At 43.2% G+C, this 25,158-nt stretch overlaps 2 protein-coding genes across 3 annotated transcripts; one reads left to right on the top strand and one right to left on the bottom strand.

Annotated features, from left to right (window-relative positions):
- Nucleotides 1-1,293: 1,293 nt before the first annotated feature.
- Nucleotides 1,294-6,363, top strand: LOC120794734 (ADP-ribosylation factor-like 14 effector protein). 2 transcript variants are annotated; one of them, XM_040136041.1, is made up of 5 exons: nt 1,294-1,608; nt 3,479-3,674; nt 3,770-3,898; nt 4,785-4,825; nt 5,828-6,363. In XM_040136041.1, exons 1-5 carry the CDS (start codon nt 1,538-1,540, stop codon nt 6,054-6,056), a joined length of 666 nt encoding a protein of 221 aa, XP_039991975.1. In that variant the 5' UTR covers nt 1,294-1,537; the 3' UTR covers nt 6,057-6,363. The 2 variants fall into 2 exon arrangements, with proteins under 2 accessions (XP_039991975.1, XP_039992063.1); XM_040136129.1 differs by lacking the exon at nt 1,294-1,608 and adding an exon at nt 2,813-2,887.
- A 6,195-nt stretch (nt 6,364-12,558) lies between these two features.
- Nucleotides 12,559-15,733, bottom strand: fshb (follicle stimulating hormone subunit beta). The gene is made up of 3 exons (XM_040130910.1): nt 15,573-15,733; nt 13,995-14,178; nt 12,559-12,843 (listed from the first exon to the last, which is right to left on the bottom strand). Exons 2-3 carry the CDS (start codon nt 14,151-14,153, stop codon nt 12,640-12,642), a joined length of 363 nt encoding a protein of 120 aa, XP_039986844.1. The 5' UTR covers nt 14,154-14,178; nt 15,573-15,733; the 3' UTR covers nt 12,559-12,639.
- Between the last annotated feature and the right edge of the window lie 9,425 nt (nt 15,734-25,158).

Genomic DNA, 25,158 nt, shown 5'->3' with positions numbered 1-25,158 from the left:
ATGTTAACTGTTCCCAAGGTTTCTGTGTGTCAGTTGTGATAACTGATTCAGGAATAAGCACCATTTGAGCACAGTATAAACGAAAATAACTGGACGCTGGACGCTCTACCAGATGTGATCACGATATTTAGGTCATATTGCAAAATGTGTCTTAAGTTGATGTTGTACATTAGTTTTGCAAATTTCATTAATTCCCAATTGACAAAATTACCAGAAACCAACTGATGCGCAGTGACCCCGGGGGCCTGGCGTAGTCGCCAAGGTCCAGTCTTGCGTGTCGGGCCATTGATAAAGCAGACAGCAGTGTTGAATGTGGGGGCCGCATGGGGTTTCGCGTCTGTGCATTTCACAGAAAGAGGAGGGACTGTATCACCGTTACTGTGCTCCTGGCAGGTCCAGGCCGGGGCAACAAAGTCCCAAAGTCAAGACCCTTAAACTGACAGCTGCCCCGCTGAACAATCCATCTGAATAAACCCCTGAAATTAAACCCGAAAACCCAGTGCAAACAACACCGTTGGAAATCTGCTGTGTGAACCCATGGAGGGATCGGCTGGGTTGGAAAAAAGGTCATTAAAACGGCGTATTTCATCATCTAACAGACCCCCACACGTTCGTGTACTGAGGAATTATTGGGCACACGTATAAAACCAACTGGTGTCACATTCACACAAAAAGCAGTGATGGAAGAAGTATTCGGATCGCACTGAGTAAAAAGTGTAAAAGTGTAGTAAGTAAAAGCTTGGCAATACCACAATGTGGAAACATTCGATTACGAGTAAAACTCGTGTATTTAAAATTAAAAAGTATTATCAGCAAAATGTACTCCAATAAAAGAGAAGAAAAAGTAATAATTATATAGACAAAATGGCCCATGTTAGTATTATTATATGTGATATATGCCTGGATGATTATTACTGATGCATTAATGTATAACCAGCATTATAAAGCTGTATTTTGTGGCGGTAGGGCTAATTTTAACTGTCTGTCAAAGTCTGGGTGGCTTAATCCATAAGAATGTATAAATGACATTATCTAAGATAATGTTTTGTACGTAAAATATTTGAGTGTTCGGTGACTCGGGACTACAGCTGTGAAATACATGTAGGGGAGTGTAAAAAAAAATAAAAAATAAAATAAAAAATAAAAACACATTTGCCCCCTCAGAAGTGCAGTATGAGCGCCGACGCATCTAGGTGAGTGGGAAATCTATATAATGCTACTTTACGGACTCGTAAAGTCCGCAGTTGTTCACGGACACTGCACGTCTCCTCGTCTGTGGCGGCGAGGAGAGGATCGCGTCTCCTGCACTGTGAATTTCTAAGTGCATGTCCGAGCCGCCGCTAGAGGGCAGACGCTTCCAAGGCGAAACAGGAAGTTGAAGCGGATACGCATCCGATCTCCAACGAGGAAGAAGCCGAGGGGGGGAAAACAATCACAAACCACTGGTGTTTGTTCTTTTTTTTTTGGGTTTTGTTTTCCTGCGCGTTTTCAGCACTATTTTCTGCATTATCGCGTAGGTTCGGCAAAAAAGGACACCATGCCCGTTATTTGTGCGGCAATAGGGTGCAACAATAAATTTGTAAAAGGGTCGGAAATACGATTTTACAGGTAAGTTTTCACCGGTTGAGCGGAGAAACGCCGACGTTTCGCGTTGGCTTTAACGTTAATTTGATAAGGTACGACATAGAAACAGACATGAACGACTTTGGTTTAAAAACTACTTTAATAGACGACATCTCCCCTTGACCACGGCACGTTTTAACGTTAAATCAAAGGCTGCCCAAATAAACGCGTCCGTATCAGAGCCAACGTTACCGCACGTCCTCGTAGTTACATGTAAACCTCAAGCATTTGCCTCTTTAAGTGGCAGTTTGTCATTTGGCTGATTTGATTGATTTTTGAGGTAACAAGAAGCAAAAACTCCTGCAGCAGACGTTTCTTTCTTTTTTTTTTAAATGAGTCTCTCTTCAGTTGCTCATGCGCTGTTACTTTTAATTGAATTAACTTGGAAAATAGTGAAAAATCAAACTGTACTTGTGGCATGTGCAACACTGCGGGCACATGCCAGACAGTACTTAGTCCTTGGGGGTTGTGTGGCAGCCAAGTGGCACAGGAAGCAGTTCACAGATAGAGGGAAGAATGGCTTCCCGCTAAATATCAGCAAATTCTGGATGCAAATGTCCCGCAGAGAGTCGAGAAACTGACAGTGGAAAGAGGCTGGCTACCACAAGGACAATGATCCAAAGCAGATCTCAAAATCCACCGTGGACTACTTCAAGAAAGCACAAGATGAGGCTTTTGGAGCAGCCCTTACAGTCCCCCGACCTGAACACCACTGAAAAATCTGTGGGTGGATCTTAAACATGCTGTGTGTGTGTGTGTGTGTGTGTGAGAAAGACCGTCTAAAAACTTCTGAGAACTTGAAGTAATCAGCAAAGAAGGAAAATTCCTAAATCAAGACTTGAAAGACTCTTAGCTGCTACAAAGAGTGTCCTCAAGCTGTGATATCCGAAGGGGGGGTCACTAAGTACTGCCTTAGTTGGGCGGTTTCTTTCTTTTCACTTCAAATCAACCAAATATGTAATTTGCCCAAACTTTTGCACACGGCTGTATCAGCACACAGCTTTACCATCAATGAACAATTTTAATTTATTTAAGAAAACACAAAGTTGGAGTAAAAATACAATAATACATCTAAACATTACCTGTTACAGCACTTTTTACTGACCCTCTTGAAATTGAGATGGATGGTTTATCCTGATATAATAGATTTGACAACTGTATTAAATCTTTTTTTTTTTTTTTAAACTAGCCTGATAATGTGAACAGAGTCACGTCAGAACGCCTGTCAGTCAGCCAGTTGAACTGTAGCAGGTCTGCTGCCAAGGTAGGCACACATCAAATGTTATAGTCAGGTTTACTTTATTTACATGGTTACAAAGAGCTTTTCTCAGACAAAATCAAAATCAAAAAGATGTCCAACTCATGGCGTTCAATTAGAGACTGAAGGAAAATAATGGTAGGCAATAATAAACAAGTAGAACATAAACAAGTAATAAAAGATATGAAAATTGCTGGCAAAGCTTTTGGAGGAAATGGGAGGTGACTCAACAAAAACTCAGCAACACTTTACACCCTTTAACGTGTCAGTTGCTGATGAGTTATGAAAACATGTCGTCTAGATAAAATGTTAATGCATCAAATTTTGTGTTCTGGTTGATGCTTCAGACAGTTGCATAGGCCCACTTGAGTATATCCAACATATAAAAAAAGGCTGCGTCATTTACAGATTTGGAAAGCATCTTGGCCTGGTGTTAAGACAACCAATAAATATGCTTTATGTATCTGATAAATCATGATTCCCCTCCCCCATGACTGTCCATCAGGCTGTTAGTCATTATCCTAACAGGTGTGGTGGTTGAAATCAGGCATCATGCAGCCCGGTGTGAAACCGTCTCCTCCCTCTCCCGTGTATCAGGTTCCCACTCAGCAAGCCTCAACTTGCCAGCAAATGGGTGCACAGCCTGGGGATGAAAAACTTCATCCCAACTGCCAACACCTGCCTCTGCTCGGAGCACTTCAGGACCGACTGCTTCAGGGACTACAATGGCAAACAGTTTCTGAGGGAGGACGCAGTGCCCACCATTTTCAGCCAAGGGCAGGATTCATCAAAGGTGCGGGCTCGCAACATTATATAGACTATTCTTCTCTAGCAACGAGTTGTTTTCAAAACAAGTCTGTCCGTGAGATAACTGTGAAAATTCCACAGATTGAACTTCGTAAAAGAGGAGTGATGCCAAAGGAGGCAAACATCCCAAATCAAATGGGAACACAGGCGGACAGAGACAGAGCGAGAGAAGTCGCCAGTCTACGCAGAGACAAAAGAGGAGGACTGAGGGTGAGCATTCTGTTACTGCCGTCTGCACTGTGGGCACATAATGTGTTTACCTTTCAAAGTATCAAGCCAGTGTTTTGAATGTGACAGCTCATTTACTCTAAATGGCACATACATTACGGACTTTTTTCTGAAGGATACTTTACGTGTTAAGTAGCAAATGTAGCAAAAACTTGCAAAAACACCTGCAATCCCTAACTTCCCCTAGTGTCATGATTGTTACGCAAACACAACAAAACGTCGGAGGCTGCACAAATAACATCAAGATTAAGGCAAAAGGACAAATTATACTGCAGACTCATTAACTGCGTGTAGCTCACATTGGAGTTCTAGCAGATAGCTTTACTCTAGCACAATGAGAACAGTAAAAACCACAACCTGATGTTATCGTTTAAGAAAGTAAAGTTTGCCAAGTAAATTTTCTGGGATTTCAGTAGCACTTGTTTCTCAGTGCCTTTCACCTCGATCCTTGCGACTTAAAAACAGTCAGAATGATTTTTTCTGACACGGAGTTTATTTCAATGCACCAAAAAAAAAAGTAATCAGTGATATAATTGGAGTTTATGCAAGGATGCTGAGAGTTGCAATATTCATTATTTTTTTATATATCAGACAAAAATATAAATGTATAAATGATCAGATTGTTATGATTTTTACAAGTTTAAAAAGTTGAATCTGGTAGAGCCTAGTTTATTTAAATGTAATAGTAAGATATTAAAATTGTTATTGTCAGTGGCAACACTGGAGCCAATCAGAGCGTCATTTGAAATGCTGTCGTAAGAGCATTAAACTACAACTTGCATTGTTTTCTTGTTATGACTAACTATACACAACCTATTGTGGGGAAAATTTACTTCAGTATCAGAAATGCTTATTTATTTTGTTACAGGGTGGACGAGGCTCCCGTGGAGGAAAACAGCTGTGTGACAGGTGAGACACCGTGTGGGTGTTTCTTTTGTTCTCGCAGGATCTGATTGTGCTAAGAAACACCGAGCTCTTTTCACCATGTAGCCCGTCACAGATAAACCTGCTGCTGTTTCACTTAGGCTCGAGTTAGGTTTGTGTGGGATTGAAGGAGAATTTTCTAGGCTAATTACGTGTTTGGTGGTGTACGGTATTTCTCTTTTCTTACGCCAATAATGGACAAATACTGTTCAATACCGGTGACTGTTCTACGGTAAGTAGCTAAGGTTTGTCCAAAACAGTTGCTAGATTTGTTGCTAGGTGCTTTTTTTGAAAAAAAGTCACTGAAGAGGACTGAAAAGTTGGTAAATCTAGCGACAAAGCCACTAAGTTGCCAACACTGCCAGTAAACGACCCCCTGATGACGTAATTGAAACTGTTCAGGCCAATTCCTGAGCAACAGCCAATTTGCTCAGGAATTGCAACAGGCAATTGGCAAACTCCAACACTCGGCCGGCCAGCCAATGGTGTAACTTCATCACTCAGTCAAGGACACTCGCATTCGTAAGGCTGGCAATAGTTAGGAAATAGTTATGATATTTGTCAAAAAGAAAATCATTCTAGCAGTAAGGACATTATGTTATCATGTGAGGATCCTGTAAGTGCTTTCAGAGGTTTTCCTTTAGGGTCCGCACTGTTTAATTAGACTTTTCAAGTCTGTAACTAGATTGGACCATTGTTTCATAATAAAGACAAAACTGTCCCCAGGTTTTTACCCTTCCTCACTGAGCACTTCATGATATTAATTGTCATTGCCAGACCTTGGTAGATGCCAACAACTGGGTGTAGATTTATACAGAGATGGTTTATACTCAGCTATGATCATTTTACATTCTCGTAATGTCAGACATAAATGAAAGTGATAGAGTGATGAAAGAACTCCACTGAGGAGAAAATGCTTCATGAAAACAAAATCAGAGTGAAATGATTACACATTGATATCAGTTTTTTTTCCTCTGGATCACGCAGGCAGACAGTGGGAGCCAAAAGCAGAGTGTACGACAGCAAAGGTCGCCTGCTCTCCAACGGCAACGACATGTGCGACTGTCTGGATGTCGATTGTATGGGCTGCTTCTATCCCTGCCCCGAGTGTTGCTCACGCAAGTGTGGGGTCGAGTGCCGCTGCGACAGGAAGTGGCTGTACGAGCAGGTGGAGGTGGAAGGTGGCGAGATCATCCGGAACAAGTTTGCTATTTAGTTAGCGGGGACTCTTAGGCTTTGAATGCTCAAGGATGGAACCAGGGGGCTTCTGGTAATCGAGCTCTCTCCCTGAATTCAGCTCCAAGTCAGGCGGGTGGACCATTCAAGACTGTGATGGTGGTTAAAGGAATCTTCCACAAATATTAACTCATACCAGGTTTTGCAAAGCTACTGCCCGTGGTAGAAAAGTATGCAGGACAATGCGCTGTAAGTATTCTCCTGAACGTTTGATGTGCATATTGTTGGTCCTGTTTTCTTTAAACTCTTTTCTGCTGTGTTTTCCAGTAAAAAACTGTTTTTTTTGTGACAACGTGTTAATAAAGTTTTCTTAATATTAGTTGTCTGCGTTGTTGATTTGCTGTAACATCTGCAGCGGTGAGAATAACTTTACCAGATGTTTTCAACACTTGAGTAATTGCGAGTAATAAATAGTGAAGTTTGGAACCATTATAAGTCGTAATGGTTTGTGTTTGTGCATACTCAATGCAAAAAAAAAAAAGATTCATCAAATCACTCACAATGTTTTACAGTAGAAGGAGAAAAACATTTTGGTCCTCGTAGTGTTCGAGTATCTGCACTCAAACTCAGACTCAAAAGTTCCTCAGTTTTCATCAAAGTCAGAGCTGTTCATTTGGAAAACTGAAAGATTACAGCTACTCCAGAGGAACGTACACTGGTTTTAGCAGTTACCGAAAAGAAGAAAAGCTCAGTGAGATCTCTGGAAAGTATCACGACCTGTATTGAACTGGATGCGGGGGGGGGTGTAGTTCAAAGGTCGGGGGCTAAACCTAAAGCCCCACTGTGTATCTGTCCAGTGTTCGGTCATAGGCAGTGGTGTAGGGGAAAGTAATATTTCCTACATGACACTTTTTGGACAGCTAGTTCATCTATGTGTGATATGAAAAGCACCATCAGTGTGATGTTGTTATTATATGGAGGCCTTATTACAAGTAAACACGTTAATTGATGTGTCTGTGTCCGTGACTCGTCTCAGTAATCCAGCTAGTGAATTAATGCCCTTTTAAAATGTAATTAGTTTTTATTTTCATCAGGTTGTTTTTGCCTGATTGTCGCAGACTGGGCGCACTGGAAGACCCATCTCATCACCCCCCCCCCCCGTGTAGTGACAAAAGGCAGCAGGTAAGCGGCATGACACAGCAGTTCATCACACCGGCTAGAGAAAGAGTTGCCGAACTGCTCAGACGGTAGTGTCTCATTTCCACACATCCTGCTGTCCTGCGCGTCAAGCGGTCCGGGGGGTTGCCTTGCCTCCATTTCCTCTGCTTGTATCCAGAGGACATTGAGGAATCACAATGGTGCATATTTTTCTTTTTAAATGACTTGTAAATTAAGTGCTTGGGGAAATGTGGTGTGCCGTCATAATACCATAACATCCCAAAAACCAAGTTTTAATAAACGTAGGAATGCTATTTGGTTATATTTGCTATGTTTTCATTGCTGCTGTCTTCATAATTCATTTTAGAGCTCATTTTTAAAGGGTTACACATAAATGAAGCTTATTAATATTTATAAAACCGAGTCAATGACAGCAGAGAGCAAGTCATTCATCAAAGCCGCTGAAGTTTTGCCCCAAACTCAAATCTAAGTTCAAGTTAAAATATTTTCCCAGTGAGAAAATTCATGTTGCATCAGTTCGGGAGATGCAACAAAACCGGACATCACCCTTTAAAATGACACCCACTCGCACGCACTGACTGCTGGCAGGAATTTCAGTCACAGACAGTGACGCTTGTGTTGATGTAAAAAAATAATATCAGCACATTTTTTTCAGATAGCAATTCATTTTTTCACGTGTTCGTTGCTTGCAAGACATGTTTATGACTAGCACCATTTATGAGGACCTGAATCCTTCCCGTCGGCTCCAAGGATGGCAGTGGCAGTCAGTCCACCACTTCGTTGTAATTCAATCCAAGAGGCCAAACCAGGGCGCCATACACAAGCTTTCACACAAACAGCGGGAACCACAATCCAGCCAAGTAAATTCCGCCCAAATTAAAACAGTTTTCTCCTGCAGATTCCTGGAAAGTACATATTCGGAGCCCTGTGTGCTTTTAGCAGCAGTCACGCAAAGAGAGCGGTGATAGTATGTGTTTGGGACCGTGCTGTATGTAACCTTCTCAAAAAAAACCAAAAAAAATCTACTTTCCTTACTTTAAAAAAAAAAAATTGAACTCATGGAAGAATTCATCATAGCCCGACACGAAGCCAGCCACTCCATGACCACATCCGTTTCCCCCCTCCAGCCGAGGAGGCGGACCGACAGACTCGTCTATAATCTTGATAAAATGTCTATCTACACATTGGCTGCGGCAGTAATTAGAGAGGAGAGAACACGAACCTCCAGGGAGCTTGCCGGATAAAAACAAACCGCTGCTCAACGACAACGGTGACCCGAACGGACTGAAGTCCAGGCTGCAGAGCAGTGCACACACTGAACTGGGAGCAGCGACCGGGGAGTCTGTCTGAGTGTGAAAAGGTCTGAGGTCCTTCTGGATGTTGACAGAGGAGATGAAGTCATGTAATTAAAGCTGTCGCAACTGTCATTCCTATATGCGTACAGCATTTAGTGACACGAATCTGATGAGCTGCCAGCTTGTGTTAATAAATTCGCTAATGCTGAAACAATTAAACACTTTTGATAATCAATCAATCATCTCAGCCATTTGTCAGGCAACGAGACCACGTCCACCGTCTTAGTTTAGTGTGATAGCATGTTAACATTTGCTCCGGGAATGCCTTTAGCTTTGCAGGAATTCGTTCATAGACGTCAACTTTGAACTTTCGACCTGAGGGTGACATGGGTGGCATTCAATACAATAGTTTCTTGACATATTTCAGCGTGGAGCAAAGTGGTGGTGCGACCGACCAACAGTGCAACACCGAGAGCGAATAATCCCAGTATTGGCTGGGCTCCACCATCTGCCACTTTCCTCTGTTTTATACCATTTTATACTGAATATCCCTGGGGTTTTGAACTGTTTCTGTTCCTGTTTGGTTTTTTATAAGGAAAAAAAATGAGGAATCGAACAAATACCAGACATAATAATCAATGCTAAAAAAAAATACTCATATTCTCCAGCCCTAAAAGCATTTATCATTCTGTTTTTGTCTATTTAGCAATGGGCAGAAATCCACAAATTCATCTGAACCTCTGACAAGAAGCTGATGTTTTTACATGCGAGTCTGTTGGTTTGTGAGCTGCTTATCCATTAAACATAACATCAGATTTCCTGGTCAGCCTCTGGCCAACGAGCAATTAATTAAATCTGGCATCGATTTCATTACGGGATTCCTGCCATTATTGTCTTTTCTTAGCTGTAGCTCTGAAATTAACAGAGGTAACAGATAGATTTCCAACCTTTGGGACCGTTTCGTTCAATTTGACCCGAGCTGTAAGTGGTAGAAATGATGTCTTTGGGGAATTATTCAGCACTGGTACACTTCTGTGCTCTAATGCCTTTTCTTTGCCACCGATGCCAGAAAAACAAAAAAACTCTCGAGAACTGTTTTATTTTCTATACGTCTCAGATTCCTTCATGTCACATCCTTCCTCCGCCGGTTGGGCACCTCTGGCTGCCTCTATTTGAATAACAAGCGTTGATGTTGTGATGCGGTACACGCTAAGAGAGCGGCACCCACACGCAGTACCTTCAGGCCACAGTCCATCTCTACATGCCAGCTTGCACTCCGCTACTACAAGCAGCCGACTGTAGGTCAGCTCCGCCTGCAGGGTCGGTCATCGTGTCATCCTGTCTTAACTTTTCCTCCACGCCTGCAAACAACAAGTTGAAAACTTGTCTGCCCAGCTCGCCGTCGTATCTATTTTCCTCCCGAACTTGCTTCAGTGTGCCGCAGCCTTACAGGTACAAACATACTTTCTCTAATCTCCCCACAGCTTATTTCTTTTCCAGCCTCTTTTTTCATTGATATCTCTGTTCCTTTATGTTCTATCATTAATCATTTCACTGGCACTATGGCTTTGGCCCTTGCACTTCTGGCTGGCCGGAGTATCGATATTAAATACAAGTTTTTATGCGATTCCACATGTTTAAAATCACTCCAGATAAAGGCTCCAGAATCAACTTAACGGCAAAGAAATGTTAAACACTGATTTCTAAGTAGTCAGGCTGATACAGGTGTTTTTATCCACATCTTGTGTCTGGGACAGTACAAAGGGGCACTCGAACGATTTTAAAATCAGCTTATTATTTATAAGGAGTACTACTCAGCCCGTGAAAACAGGTGAAGAATGTCTCCTTTGGCTCTGGTGGGAGCTTTTCCAAAATTTGAAAATAACCAAGACACTGTTAAGTTGCTTTATTGGAAATATAGGATTCTACTGCTTTCGGAGCTTGACCCATACCGAGAACCAAAAGTGAGAGTATCTCGATCCCTGCAGCTTTGATTTTGACCACCCTCTGTTTGATCTGTCTCTTGTGAGCCTCCAGACTTTCTGGAAGTGTAATGCTACAATTCCGGAGCAACCATTTATGAGATAAACCTTATCAAACCTGGGAAAAAAGATGCGCCGTGGTACAACAATTTCGCAGTCCTTAAAAAGTCACTAAGCTGTCACGATAAGCCAATATTTGCCTGTGTGGTGTCACTGTTCTATCCATCTCTTCACCCTATTTTAGCTTCAATATTCCATTTTACAAACAATAAGAAAAAATATTTCATCCTTTGGTGATATTCCTTCACCGCTCCAATGCTGACCACACATTATACCGTTATACCTGAGCGGTCCACACTGAAGGGGATCTTGTTAGGGTCACAACACTGTAGGTGGTAATTAACAGCTTGTCGTGTTAAAGAGTGAGTTCTCTGTCATGGGCAGGGGGCCTCAGGTTCGTCCGTGTCTCTGGATTAATAAGATGTTACGCCAACAATCTGCAGACTCACAAGCATTTTCCGCGCTGTCTCGTAGAAACGATGACATGTCTCCGGCGGACGTAAGGGCGGAGAGCTGATTTATTATTATTCTTATTTCTCTGCAAGGATGTCCATTAGTTCTGCCTCCGGTGGAGTTTTGGATTCTAGTGTGCTGAATTTGGAGGGCAAAACTCCTCCGCTTGAGATTTAAAAAAAAGAAAACCGTAAAAACAACACAGTCGTGCAGACCAGAAGCACACGCTCATTTTCCCTGGTCAGTGTTCGACCTTCGTACAAAGTGAGCGAACATTTCACGTTTTTCGCCGACTGCTCGTATGAAGGCTCCCCCGAGCCAAAGCACACAAATACCGGCTGTTTTCTGTCGTTCCGGCTGCAGCTTGATGAGCGGTTACCTGTATTACAGGGCAAATAATTCACTGTGACACGATACGATAGCGGCTGGGATTAACAGGCAACAACTGGAAAACTGTTGGCATGGAGGTAATGTGCAAGGACACAGAATTTACCATACAGAGGCATTAAAGCAACAGTTTGACATTTTGGGCAATACACTTATTGGCTTGATAGACGTCCCCCCGTCATATCTGAATGTTAAATACGCTGCTAAAGCCGGGAGGCGGTTAGCTTAGCATAAACAGCTAGCTTGAGCTCTAAAGCTCGCTTATTACCACGTTATATCTCGTTTGTTTAATCTGGACAGAAACGGAAGCGTACAAACGACAAGTTGTGGCTTGAAGGGGGGGGGTTTATCTGCTGGACTTTATGCTAAGCTAAGCTAAACATCTCCTGAAGCTTTATGCAGTATTTACGGACAGACAAGAGTGGTGTAGACCTTCTTATCTAACATTCAACAGCAACGACGACAAGCATTTTCCCCAAAATTATTACTATTCCTTTAACAACAGCGCAGAAAAAGGTAAAAAATGGCAGCGTCGCCACACTTAAGGGCCCTATTGCAGTATGACCAGCATCATACATTTGTTGATACAATATTCATTTCTCACGTTGCGTACCATTATGTCCTTAACATTGTCGTTAGATTGTAACATTATAACTGCTAGACCCTGAACAACGTATGCGTTGTAAGCAATGTTTCTATATTTAGCATACCCTACTTTAGAGAGCCACCGGAGCTTTGGGATATACTGCAAACTCTATGTTTTCATTTCCACCTGTCAAAAAAGAAAAAAGAAAAAAGAGGCGAGGCCTGCTGTTTTCCTTATATGAAAAATTGAATGGCAGGATTATTGAATTTCGGGGTTCGGTCATCCTGGGCAGGACAAAAAGGGAAACTGATGGTGGGACATTTAATCTCTAGCCTGCCTTTGTAACTTTAAAGTCAGCCTGCTATCTCGCTGCTACATCTGCAGACAATTTCTCCTGCACTGACTTATCACATTTCCTCTGTATCTGACAAATTGATGGAGGTGTCAACAACTACAAAACAGAGCAGGTTGAAATGTGCTGCTGATAATACTAACTGACTGATTTGGATGAAAGGCAGCTGTGCTGTTACTTCAAGATATGAAAGGGAAAATTTGAAAGGTAATGTAACTGGTGAAAAAAAAAAGACAAAACCCAACAACTTAAGCGATGCCTGTTTATTTCAGTCCCAACTCAAATGACACAAAGGGAATGAGTAAATGTTAGGACGGAGAGTGGGTTCTTTAAAAGGACAGACAGCTGGGTATGTGTCCAGGGAGGCGCCCGCAGTACGTGTTTCCCGCGTTACACGCCGCACACTCGCAGTTTCTGGCCACAGGGTAGGTGACACCCACTGGACATCCTTTGATGTGTTTCACCTCATAGGACCAGTCCCCGTTACAGATCTTCTGTTCCGCCCAATCGTCGTGGCCGATGTAGACCGGATCCTGTCATCGACACCAAGACACACAGACACAATGAATTCGGTCTCCTACGTGAGCGGAAAACAAAAAGTGAAAGGATGATAACGTTTAGTCCAGAAGCATCGTAAATTTTAAACATAAAAATTAAAGTTATTTTAAAAAAAAATGAAATCTGACGGCTGACTTCTGCCTGTAGATTTCACTTAAACAGCACAAATGGGCAAATGAGCAAATCAATTAATCAACCAATCAATGAAACATTATCCGTTTGGCACCTTCAGTACATGTTGGTGCGCTTCAAAGTGTTTCAGAGATGACTGACAGGCTGAAAATGAGACAGGATCGAATGTAAACACTAAAACAATTTGAGACTGAGGCACATGAGAAATAAAAATGGTTAGAAAGTAATAATAAAGCCAACGAAAAAAGATTTAAAAGGGAAATCATTTTAAAAATAAAACTAGTTAAAATAGATAGAAGACTATGACAAAATCCACAATGCAGTGGAAGGATAGTAACAAAACCAGGGAAATTTGTACTAGAAAGGCTGTAACTTCAAAGATGTCCACTTAATTTGTCTAACTCAGGCTGCTGAAGCTTCTCATCAACTTCAGATGAACTCTGGAATGTAATTTTGCACAAAACGTGGACTGTGTCCCATTTTGTCCCACATCATTTACACTAGAAACGCTTTAGGAAGGATTCTTTCAAAGGCCAGTGTGAAACGAATCTGTTTCAAACTTCATACGGGCACTTGACTGTTGTTTTAAAATACACTCTTAAAAACTGCGAACCTATCGTTTAACCTTGAAATGTGTGTTGACCTGTCTCTCTCTCTCTCCTGTTATGCGATTCAGCGTAATTGTCTTTTCTGATCTGCTTTTTTTTTTTTTGCAACTTTAATAAATCTGTGATACAGCTGTTATAAGTTGAACTGAGGCGAAATCAACTAAAAGGAAAAAAAAAAAAATCCTCAAGCTTCACTAAAATAGAAAGTTATCAATGAAGTTTTCAACTCTGTAAAAGTAATGATATTGTGACAATGGGCACTAGAGCATGATCAGTTAACAGAGCCGAGCTTCACAGAGCAAATGCACACGTCCCATCAGTTACAATGAACAAGGGCTGGTCTGCGGGCCGGAGGCAGAATGTTTGGAGCCCGAGTCCTCCGTCACCTCGTGGTAGCACTGTCCCGCGCATACGGTGGTGAGGACGAGCTCGGTGCTGCCACAGCTCTCCACGGGGATGCTGACGTTGGTTGGATGGCAGCCGAAGCTGCAGCCCTGCCACGCCCCCGCCACTGCCAGCACTGCTGCCATGACAACCAGCTGCATCCTCTGCTGGGTGCAGCGCAGACGCCTGCCACAAGAGGGGATCAGGTCTCACATCAGGTGCTTTAAAACCACGTCAGAAGTTTAAAACAGGTCTGTGTGGATTACAGTGTGGCACAATGCGACTTTTTTTTCCACCATTACGATACTAAGGTTGTTTTTTTTGGATTAAATCAGTCTAGGACTTGTGGGTTAATGGTGGTTTTAGATCTACAAGGGATATTCAGAAGTCAGTCTATAAAACTGCTATTTAAATACTAGTGGTAGTATGTACGTGCTGTATCATAGAATATAATCTGTAGAGACTGGTATAATGAGAATTTAAGTTTTGCTAGAAAACTGAGCCAAATTTATTCTCAGAGTGCCTCTATTCACTGAAATTCACTTCTTCCTCTTCGTGTTTCTATTCATCCCTGGAGACTTTCTCGGTCAGGACTTAAAGGGTCGGTTCACCTAAATTACACCGATCAAGCCACACGGATAGTTCTGGTGTTATTTGTCAAGGTTAAGAGGTATGCGTCTCTGAGAAAGACTGCCTCCACGGAGGTGAACAGAATTATGTTTATGGTGCTCAAAGGATTAAAAATGGCATTTTAAAAACTCAATCATTGATCTAATAATAGATAAATAATAATAGATGACAGACTAAATTACTTAAAGTCCATTAACTGGCTTTTTTCTGGAGGTTTCCACCATATCTCCCTCTTACGATTTATTTAAAATTTTTTAAAAGTACTGTTACTGTTTCTAAGCTCAAGAAGGAACTTACACACCCAAAACAAATACAGTGCGTTCTGTGGATTACATTTTCTGATGAATATTTTAAATTGCTTTTTTTTTTTTTTAGTGCTATGAACACCACAAATGTTGGGACAAATCTCAGAGACGGATCTCTCCACTCCCGGAGAAATAAACCCGAAACCATCCGCATGGATACCGCAGGAGCTGCAGCAAGTGAGAAGGTCTGTTTTTTTTTTTTTTGTGATTAAACCTGTAGTGACTGTTACGAAAACATTTTTACCAAGCTGCGTGTTGGAAAAATGTCCTTTCGGCAACACTAACAGGACAATGACGTTATCAGGGGAAAAAGAGGGATAAGGAGACCGTCAGTGATCCTTTGCATATTTGAAGAGACCTCTTGAGGTTAAACCCCTCTATGCAGACTTTCATCCTCACGTCTGCCAAACTGTGATGGAATTATAGCTACGAGCATTTACTCCACCTTTAAATTGCCTTTAGAGACACAGCATATACATGAAGATATTATTTTAACAAAACCACCGCGATGAGAGAATCTTAATTCTTCACATGTAGTGCTGCAACTTGTTTTTTTTTTTTTTATTATAAACTTAGTAAAAATCATTTATACATTCTCCAGCAGTTTTGCATGAAATCCACATCGGTCTTTAACAGAAGACGTACCTTTAGAGCTCTGTCGACGCTTTGAAGCTCAGTTGCAAGGCTTGCTCCTTCTCGTGCTCTCTAAAAATCTGTAACAGCTTTCAACCTGTGACCGTCCTCTCTTACTTAAATAGTGCTGCTCATAAATCCTTTTAATCTATTCAACCTTGGCTCGGTGCTATTTTTCCCACCTGTTTAGACTTAAAAGCAAATCCTCATCTCTTTCCCTCAACGGCTCAGGGATGGCCCGTGGCTCAAGGCCTTACCTCCTACACACGAGGAGGAGCGAGTCGGTATCTTCAGAAAATCTTGTTTAGATTACATGAGTGAAAGGCTTAGATGGACCACAGAAACATAAACACGAATCTGCCCCCACAGTGAGATGGAAAACACTGACACGAGCATCAGTAATTAATTTGCCGTGCTTTATCTTCATTGCTTTGTGTCATTTTTCCGGTGTATTAAAGGCAGTAACACATATACACACACACACACACACACACACACACACATATGCATATGCATCACATGTATATTCTGAGGTGAAAGTCATCACTTACGTTGACACAGCAAGTTGTTGTCTGATGGTAGCCTGACCAAAAAAGTGTGACATTTGGAAGTCACTGCTTTATGTGTTTGTGGGATCTGTCAAATGATTCCGGCATCCGGGTGAATATCGGTACAGTCTATCTGTTCTTAGCTTTCATCCCATTCATCTTAGCAATCGGATTCAAGACGCTGTGGATTCCAGAGTCCAAAAAAAAAGTTTCCCACATTGGCTTTTAAGTGTTTTTTCTGTGCACGATCCAAAAACCGATACATCAATGGCTACAGCTGCAGGTGGAAAACAGGATGAATAATCCATCTGTATGAATCACTCCAAAGTTTCTCTGTAACTATTGTAACTATTGTTTTTTTTAATTTATGAGGTGCAATTTAGTTTTCACCTGGATCCAGTGGTGGAGGGAGTATTCAAATCATTTACAAAAAAAATCCAGCAATTCCGCACTGAACAAATAATCAATTACAGGTCAAAGTCCTGCATTAAAGTAAAAGTATCAGAAAAATGTACTTTGAATATCTAAAGTGAAAGCACTTCTTATGGAGAACGCCCCCTTTCAGTGTATTAAATTAGTATGTCACTAATGATTTTTAATGTTGTAGCTGCTCAAGGTGTTGCTAGTTTAAACCATACAATTTTCTAAGCTGATCAGATATTTTATCTGTAAAATCTGACTCTGAGACGTCGCAGACTGTAAGGATACGTAGCAAAAAGGACCAATTTAGTGCTGCAGAAGCATAAGGTGACATACAATGGAAATAGTCAAGTAAAGTACAAGTATCTCAAAACTGTACTTAAGTACAGTACTTGAGCAAATGTGTTTTTGAGAGATTCTGTGGTCTGCTGCGCTCAGTAAAAAGTTAGCACTGCACCACTTGTCGGGTAGCCCGCCGTGGCCGTAGACTATGGCTTCTTCTGGGCCGCAGCCATAGGTTCATCCCACGGCTGCTCCGTCTGCCGTTGCAGCCGCCGGGGACCCGGGTTCCCCCCAGCATCCGGCTGAACTGCCACACCTGCCTGACAAGGCTGCGAAGACTTTTATAGAGCGTCGCCCCTGTCCTCTAAGGCACTTCTTCCTTGAGGGAATCTCAGCTGAAATACATCACTCTTAGCCCGCATTTTGTCCTTAATGAACACCAGTCATAGTTGATTAATCTTGTATTCAGAGTAGAAGACATCATTAGTCATCCTCTGAGCAGTTTCCATAACAGCTGGTAATCCCTCTTAAAAACGAGTGCATCTGTATTGAAAATTGATTGAAGTGCGGAGCTGAAAACATCACAGTCATGCCTGCGCTGCGTTGATATGCTTATTACATAAACACCTTATTTACAATCAATCTGGAATTCTGGAAAGGGCAGGTAAGACTTTCAAGTGCGTGTCAATACGGTGCTCCTAAAAATAGCTCATGTGTGCTGCGGCAAGCCAAAAGAAAAACAATACCGAAGAAGCACTGAAATAAGCAGGAGATACCCTCCTATTTCTCTTTCCCACAGCCCTGAGAGGAGAGGCCCCTGCCCTGAAATGTCACATTAATGTCCACTGGGAATCAATTTGGAAATGATCGATGAGGTGATGGTTTCAGTGCGCAGAGTTATTTTCTGGTTCATAACTCGAAGCGCTAACATTAAAAAAAGCTCAGAGAAGCTTCATGTGAAGCCACATACAACACAGCTACAAGCTGTGCATCTTGCTGACACCAGAATTTTGTCACGGGTCTTTGGTATCGAGCTGTGGAGCAGAACCCCCTCGCTTCTTATCGACACGCCATAAACACTGCTATAACAGGACTGACAGCATCCACAGTCCCGCGCGGTCACACCTCGCCCCCCCACCCTTCCGCAGAGCCTCTTCCCCTCCGCCGCTCCATCTGCTACCGTACGAGTCTGTGATCGCAGTCACCGACACAAACAGACTCCTTTAACAATCACCGCGTTGGCAGGCAAGAAACGCTCACCGCACCGCCCCGCACTCGCGCGGTCTAAACAAACGCCTCCACAGCACTGCCAAGGTCGAGACTTTTGTTTGGTGACGGTGTTGGATGTGCCTGTGTGGAAGTAGGTGGCAGGTCTGCTCATGTTTATTATCAACTGCTGATGGTTCCTCACCTCCTTCTGTTCTCTCTGCTCCCTCACCATCTTTATACCCTGTCTCATTCCATATCTGTTGCTTTATTTCTTTTATTAGCATATCTGCGGTCTGTTGCTGTCTGTGAAATACCTCATGACCACATGGGTCAGAACACACTTCACACACACTTGCTGCCGTCTTTTTTTGCCTTACAGACATGAGTCAAATTTTAAGATATTTAGGGCTAAGAAATATCAGAAATCAGCCTTAAAAATCCAACATGATGAATATGTGTAACAGTAGAATATAAAACCCTTTTGATGCGATGTTAACTCCCCCCCCCAAATTCATCCAGAAATATCACTGAGGACGTGACCTTGGTGTGGAGTCTCTCATTACTCTATCCGTCACTTGCTGAGTCACTCATTCCCCTAAGTGATTTAAAATATTAAATTAGGCCTTTTTAATGAAATTTGTGTGTTATACGTATTTTGCTCTTGAAACTATAAGTCAGTATTATATTTTACCGACTTTCAATGGTGCATCAGCATTTCATGCTCGTATTGTGATCTTTTTTTTTTTACATAATTCTGTCGGCCAAATTGATTATTCTAAGAAAACTGGTGTTGAAAACAAACAGAATAAGTTGTTCAAAGTTCAGTTTTACACATTTGAGGAGTGGAGCAGGAGTGGAGTTGCTTTAAAAGAGTACCCCACCGATTTAGCATTTTCCTCCTGTAACACTGTCAAGACAGGTTAAAACTAGACAGAATCATGATCAGCGCTGCAGAACCAGAGAGAGCCTCGTCTTTTTGGTTTTAATACATTCCTCTTCCACGTCAAACCCTGGTGCCTGCATTAACAACAGTGCAACTTGATTCAGATGTGTTATGCTAGCAGCGGCTTATGTGGAAGAAAAAGTTATCCCGCTAAACTAAAAAAAAAGGAGGGAGCTGAGGTGCACACAACCAAAGTCAAAGTCCGAGGCACGAAAAAGGGTCGGCACACCCAAAATCGATTCGATTTCTCCTTTGACTTGGTTTAAATGGTCAAGTATGAGCACAGAGGTTTCGACTAGGCCTCCTTCAAAGGTGCAACAGTCGTTCAGTTTCACGGTGGGATCCTTCTAACTTCTCACCAACAGTGAGCGTCAGTTGACTTATGACCAACAGGTGGAACCACGTGGCTACGTGTAATTGGAGGCGTGCCTCACTGAAAACCTCTCAAGACCCCTTCCCAGCATTCATTCCCTTGGGTTTAATGACCAAAAACAAAACTGTACAATACAGTACAATTCACAGAGCTATAGACAGATTATGCAAAACAAAGAATTATGAATGTGAGCCACATGGGCAATGCCATAAAAGAAAAAATTACCAACTACAATGGGAAAAAAAAAAATTACATAATGATTGGTGAAAGGCTCAAAGGATCCAACCGTGAAACTGACGGACTACTGCACCATGAACACGGTGTACCCAAAAACGTGAATGCGCTACGGGCTTTCGCTGCCCTCCCTCGTTGAAAGTATCCGGTCTGATCACACCTGTCATGGGTGCGCCCTGTGGCGGCTGTAACCGCACCCAAAGGCGATGTCACAGGGTCCTGGAGTGCACCTGCACATCACGAGGCGGGAAGCTGAACTGCTGGAGGTCGGCAAAGAAAAAAGATTTTGGTGCGGTGATAAGCTATTCTCTAAATCGGACCATTTAAATTGAAACACACTTGCCATATCATGACATATATCAACATAGGACAACTGTCGTGCCAAATGGGTGACGTGTGAATAAACGCATGCTCCGGCTCACAGGATGAGCACCGGAATGACATGCCACTCCACCACATCTTTCAAATAAATTGAATTTAGTGGGCTGGATTCGCTCACTGTGTATGTATTTCAGTAGGATGGCGGAAGGCCGTTGTGAACAGCTGCAGCTGTGTTGCAGCTCCGGCATCAGCTCGAAAGCGCATCTAGACTTGTGTGTCATAAGGCACCTTGTGTCCTCACTCTATCGCCTCTTATTATTACCGACCCCACAACTCCCCCTGGTGCTGACTGCGGTGGACACTCGATGGAGTGCAAGGCTTGAGTGTGGATGATTGTGTGTGTGTGGTGGGTGGAAGATTGCCTACATGTGGTGCAGACTAGTGCAGACTAGAAAAAAAAATAGGCTCCTCTAATGTCTTAGGTAAGTATGTGAAATACAGAGAGAGAGAGAGACGACTGTGAAGGGAAGCTCTTTAAAGAATCAGTGAGTGTATTTGCACTATCAGCAGCACTGATTACTTCACGAGCCTAAGCCTCTGCATTGGATTTTACATTTTGTTTCAGATTTCGTCCCATGAAAAGGAAGCACGGTGACTGTATAATTGATTTTGAAAAGAGACTGCACTAGCAACCAAAAATATCCCTACAGGAGTATTACAACCCGAGATTTAAAAAAAAAAAAAAAAAAAAAAAAATACCTCAGGGAATGATAAGGATTCCTTAGAGGAATATTGTATCCGTTTTCTGGTCTGGAATAACAGGCCGTTCTTGTCCTAATTAGCGTTTGTGAGTCAAACGGATAGTTTGAATCAAATGGACGGGACGACTGAATGGGCCGCAGCTACTGATTGCCGTGCACCCCGGCACCAGAAAAAAAAAGAGTCAACAAAACAAAACAGCTACCTGTACGATAAAAAAATAAATCCGGGAGGTTTCAAAGGTGCAATGAATCAGACGTTTACCGTCCCATAGCGCAAAGTGGTCCGAATAAATCTGAGGTGGCAATAGGGTGGTTGATCGATAACAGCGGATCAACAGTTACCGGGTGCCAAAACGTCTGTTTTGTTTTTTGTTTTAAATCAGTGCACCCGCTCTCCCAGAAGACATGGCTATCTGCACTATTGACAAAGACCAACAGTGCACACATCTGCTTTTCAAGCTGGAAAAGGATAAAGCAAAGTTGGTCTTACAGAATCAAACATGACGACATACCGAATTACCTCATCCTTTTAACCCAGAGTTCTGTTACTGAGCCCTGATTTACTTTCCCCAATGGCAAGAGACTGTGGCATTTTATTTCTGCCAACTGCGGGCTTCAGCACAGCCCTTCTGATCGTTGTATTTGATAGGTCACCGATCATCAAATTGCTTGTTGTGTACCGTATAAAAAACGGTCCAAAACAATCTTCCTTTTGTTAAGTATCATTGTTTCCACCAAAACGGTGGCATACATGGTACCTGTATGTAAATAGCAGCTAATTAATGAAAAGTCCCCATGATATCCATTACACTCGCTTGTCTGGGGATTATAATACTCATTACTCAAAAAGTAATGCATTTTTAATTGCTTTTTAAATAGTGATGCATTGTTTGACTAATTGTTACCTGTGCACGGTAATTTGTTAGACTGCTGGTTTGGTATAAAGTCTCCAAATTGGCCGACTGCACTCTCTCCTACTCTCCCTCTCATGAGAAAGTGTTCGCCCGTTTCTCTCACAAGCTGGTTCAGGGCGAGAAGGTGACCTTTAATCACACACTGTATGAGTGCTGGTGGAGTGCAGTTGTAAATCATGTGATTCGACTTTTCCCAGCGAGGTTTCTGAAACGGCCGTAGTTACACTACGCTCGTTGCATTTTTTTGTTGTTGTTGTCAACACTTACTTGGGGACACAGACGCACCGATGTGTCTGCCGTTGGGGTTTTCGTCAGGGACCTGGTGATGGCAGGGCCCCGAGCAGAGTGCTGCTGAGGTGTCTGGCCACTTCAAGGCCTGCTGTTATCCCTGTGTATAGATTTATGAACCTTCTATACTTTTATTTCTTCCCAGAAACTTCCTCAAAAAAAAAAAAAAAGATACAACGGAGAAAAGACTGGAACAAACAGGATGGATGCGAATCGATGCGTGGTGCTGTGTTTGATCACGGGAATAGGTAGATGTCCTGTCACACAACTCTGTCTCCTAGAAATGATGTTTGTCGTCGTCAGGATTGGTGGAATGAGGATGAGAGGAAAACAGAAAATAGGTTGGGCTGAGGGGACAGTCCCCTTTCAGTTGTGCGGGGCCCATAATTCTTGGCTGTACACCTGGATCGAAACGCAGATCTTCCGGTTATGACGTGATACCCTGCTTACATTACTTGTGTGTTACATTTCTGTGCTGAATGTTTGTTACTTTTTCTAGCAAAAAAAACCAAAACACAGTAATCAGTTCATGTTTAAAAAACCATGAAAAAAAACAGTTACCAATAAAAAAAACTACGCTTTTATTTCCCCCCCCCCACCCTGGCTTGTTTTCCACAGAGACATTGATCTGAATGTAAAGCGAATGATTAACAATCTGCATTTTGCTCGAAACACAGGCCACTTTTTTACCGCGCCACACATTACAACGCGTAAAACAAACAAACTAAAAAAAGAGAAACAGTTGGAGTGTGTGTGTGTGTGTGTGTGCGGGGGGGGGGGTTATATTGTAACAGCTGCTTTTTTCTGTTTTTTTTACATCTTTTTTTTCTGGTTTTCCTTTGAATTTTCTGAATTCTCTCTTTCCTGAATGAACTCTTCTGGGGGGCGAAAATCGATATGATGGACTACTGATGAATTTTCTTCTTTCTTGCGCTTCTTAATCACACATCAAAGTAGTGGAAGAAAGAAATGGAAACGAAGGATGTTTGGTCTTCCCGTTTACTCCCAGGGGGGAAAACTGCAGAAATCCTCTGATTTGTGAAGCACAGGGCTGAGCGTCTATTTGAGGGGTGTTATAGAAATGTATAATAAGTAGGGCTGCAGCTAACAATTATGTTCCAAAACCCAAAGATATTCGGTTTACTGTGAAATAAAACTGAAAAAAAAAACAAAACGGAATCTTAATATTTAAGAGACAGGCAACAGCATTTTGGGTCCGTTTTTGCTCGAAAAACGATCGAACGATTAGACGATTAATCGATTACCAAAGATAGTTGCCCTCGACTAACAGTAGTGCATTGACAGGCTCGATGCTAAATCAGTATTTGGGTGTGGAGGGTGATTTTTGACTGAAAATCGCGAGCACGGCGACGTGTAACGCCAGACGTTACTCTGGGGATGAACGGAGAGCAGTGCACTGCTCCCTGGGTAAGGACACCGGTTGCCGCCCGGCAGCGACGGATGAAGGGCAGAGGGGGCTCGGGTGTGAGACTGCAGCACGGCGCGCAGTGACCGGCCGCGTCCACTGGGGGAGGACCGAGCACCGCCTGCACGCGCTGCGGTACGCGAGCGGCTTTCTCTCGCCGAGGCTCTCCATCATCATCACACACACACACACACACACACACACACACAGAGAGAGAGAGAGCGAGAGAGAGAGAGACAGAGACACACAATAGGAGGGATACAGGAGTGTAGGTAGGGCTACAGCGGCAGACAGACAGATGTGCGATGCTCAGACGTAACCATGGGGCCGTTTCCCCTCGCCTGTGCCAAGGTAAACTTTTACCCACCCTCGCATCTTCTCGCCGTCGCCGTGCGGAGCCGTCATTGATCCCAGCTCGCACACCTGCTTCTCCTTTTTTTTTTTTTTTTTTTTTTTTCCCCCTCCTCTCATTTTTTTTTCTTAAACGATCATCGCTGCCAGCGTGCCGGGAGCGGCACAGCACAAACAGGGGGGGGGGGGGCTGAAGTGGCGATAGATCCTGTTGAATTGAGACGAGACGTCGAGACGCAGCCAAAAAGTGTCCCCCTCGGAGTGCGTCAGACCACGGATGTATACAGTGGATGCTACGGTCGCCGGTTGGATACGACGGGGGATTTGTGATATTACACCCAAAAAAAATTCAAGTAGGGAATTTTGGGCAAAAGGGAAAAACTACATCCTCACCTAGCCTTCCTCCTCCTCCTCCTCCTCCTCCTCCTCCAGCAGATTTGTGTGCAGGGGGGGGGGGGCTGAGGCCATTTCGTTTGGCCCCCTTTTTCACATGTAAGTATGAATGTCAGAATGACGCGAGGCTGCTTTAACGAGCGGAACATTTCGTGCGTAATGTCTGTGTGTGAACATACATGTCCGCCGCGCGTTGATTTCCACAGTCACAACATGTATGTTCATGATGACGATAAGGATATAAATGATAATATTGCCAATTAAGTTTGACCGCCTCGTATCGGTAGAGGATGCGTAGTGCCCCGGACTATGCGGTCGCCAAAGACACAGGGCATCATTGTGAAGGGGCTACATCCTCCCCCTAAACCAACTGCTGTTTTCTCTTGTCTTCTCTTTCTCTCGCAGCTCCAGAGACCGTCAGAGGGATAAAGTCGCTCAGATCCACCGGAGCTCCATCACACAACAGCAAAGATCCAGTCGCTGTTGTTTTGTTTTTTGTTTTTTGGGTTTTCCTTTTTGTTTTGTTTTGTTTTGGGTTTTTTTTTTTTTTCTTTAAATCTCATCACATAAAATGGCAACCGCGAGTGACCGCGGAGGATCGAAAGACGAATTTGGGCGCGAGCCCTGGTCGCGGAGAGATTAACCACCTGATGGGCGGCGGGGGGACCGAAGGGGGAGACTGCCGTGGTGTGGCTCGTTGACTTGGTGATTTACGATGCCGGGCAGATAGGAGGGCGCTGCAAGTTTGACACGGAGCGTCTGCGTAACAGGCTATGCCACCGGCCCCTTGCCTTTTTTTTTTTTTTTTTTTTTTTTGTGGTTACGGTAATGATGTCATGAAACACCGAAGGCCCCGTGCCCGAACGGGAAACCAAGGCCGATCAATAGCTCCTATCATGTAAGTAGCCACATGGACCCGCTCGCGACATGGACCTAACTGAGGTGTGCTTGTTATTCTGACACTGTCCTATTCACAAGTGATTGGTCGAGCCGTGGATGCCTCGTTCTCTCTCTCTCTCTCTCTCTCTCTCTCCGCGCGCTCCGAGCTGCAACTTTTATTCTCTCGCCCGCGTCCACGTCGCCCCCCGGGGCGGTCGCCGTAGCGCCCACTGACCCAGCCGCCGGCTGACCTAAG

This window comes from Xiphias gladius, chromosome 1 (assembly GCF_016859285.1).
Source record: "Xiphias gladius isolate SHS-SW01 ecotype Sanya breed wild chromosome 1, ASM1685928v1, whole genome shotgun sequence".
Lineage (NCBI taxonomy): Eukaryota > Metazoa > Chordata > Actinopteri > Istiophoriformes > Xiphiidae > Xiphias > Xiphias gladius.
The sequence above is the reverse complement of the archived record's forward strand: the minus strand, read 5'-3'. Positions and strand labels throughout refer to the sequence as shown.

Excerpts from the sequence above, each read along its gene's own strand:
- fshb (XM_040130910.1), bottom strand. The coding sequence starts at position 14,153 with ATGCAGCTGGTTGTCATGGCAGCAGTGCTGGCAGTGGCGGGGGCGTGG. Across the intron at positions 12,844-13,994 it reads CGGGACAGTGCTACCACGAG|GATCCGGTCTACATCGGCCA; the intron begins GTGACGGAGGAC and ends TGTCGATGACAG.
- LOC120794734 (XM_040136041.1), top strand. The coding sequence starts at position 1,538 with ATGCCCGTTATTTGTGCGGCAATAGGGTGCAACAATAAATTTGTAAAA. Across the intron at positions 1,609-3,478 it reads TCGGAAATACGATTTTACAG|GTTCCCACTCAGCAAGCCTC; the intron begins GTAAGTTTTCAC and ends CCCGTGTATCAG. Across the intron at positions 4,826-5,827 it reads GGAAAACAGCTGTGTGACAG|GCAGACAGTGGGAGCCAAAA; the intron begins GTGAGACACCGT and ends TGGATCACGCAG.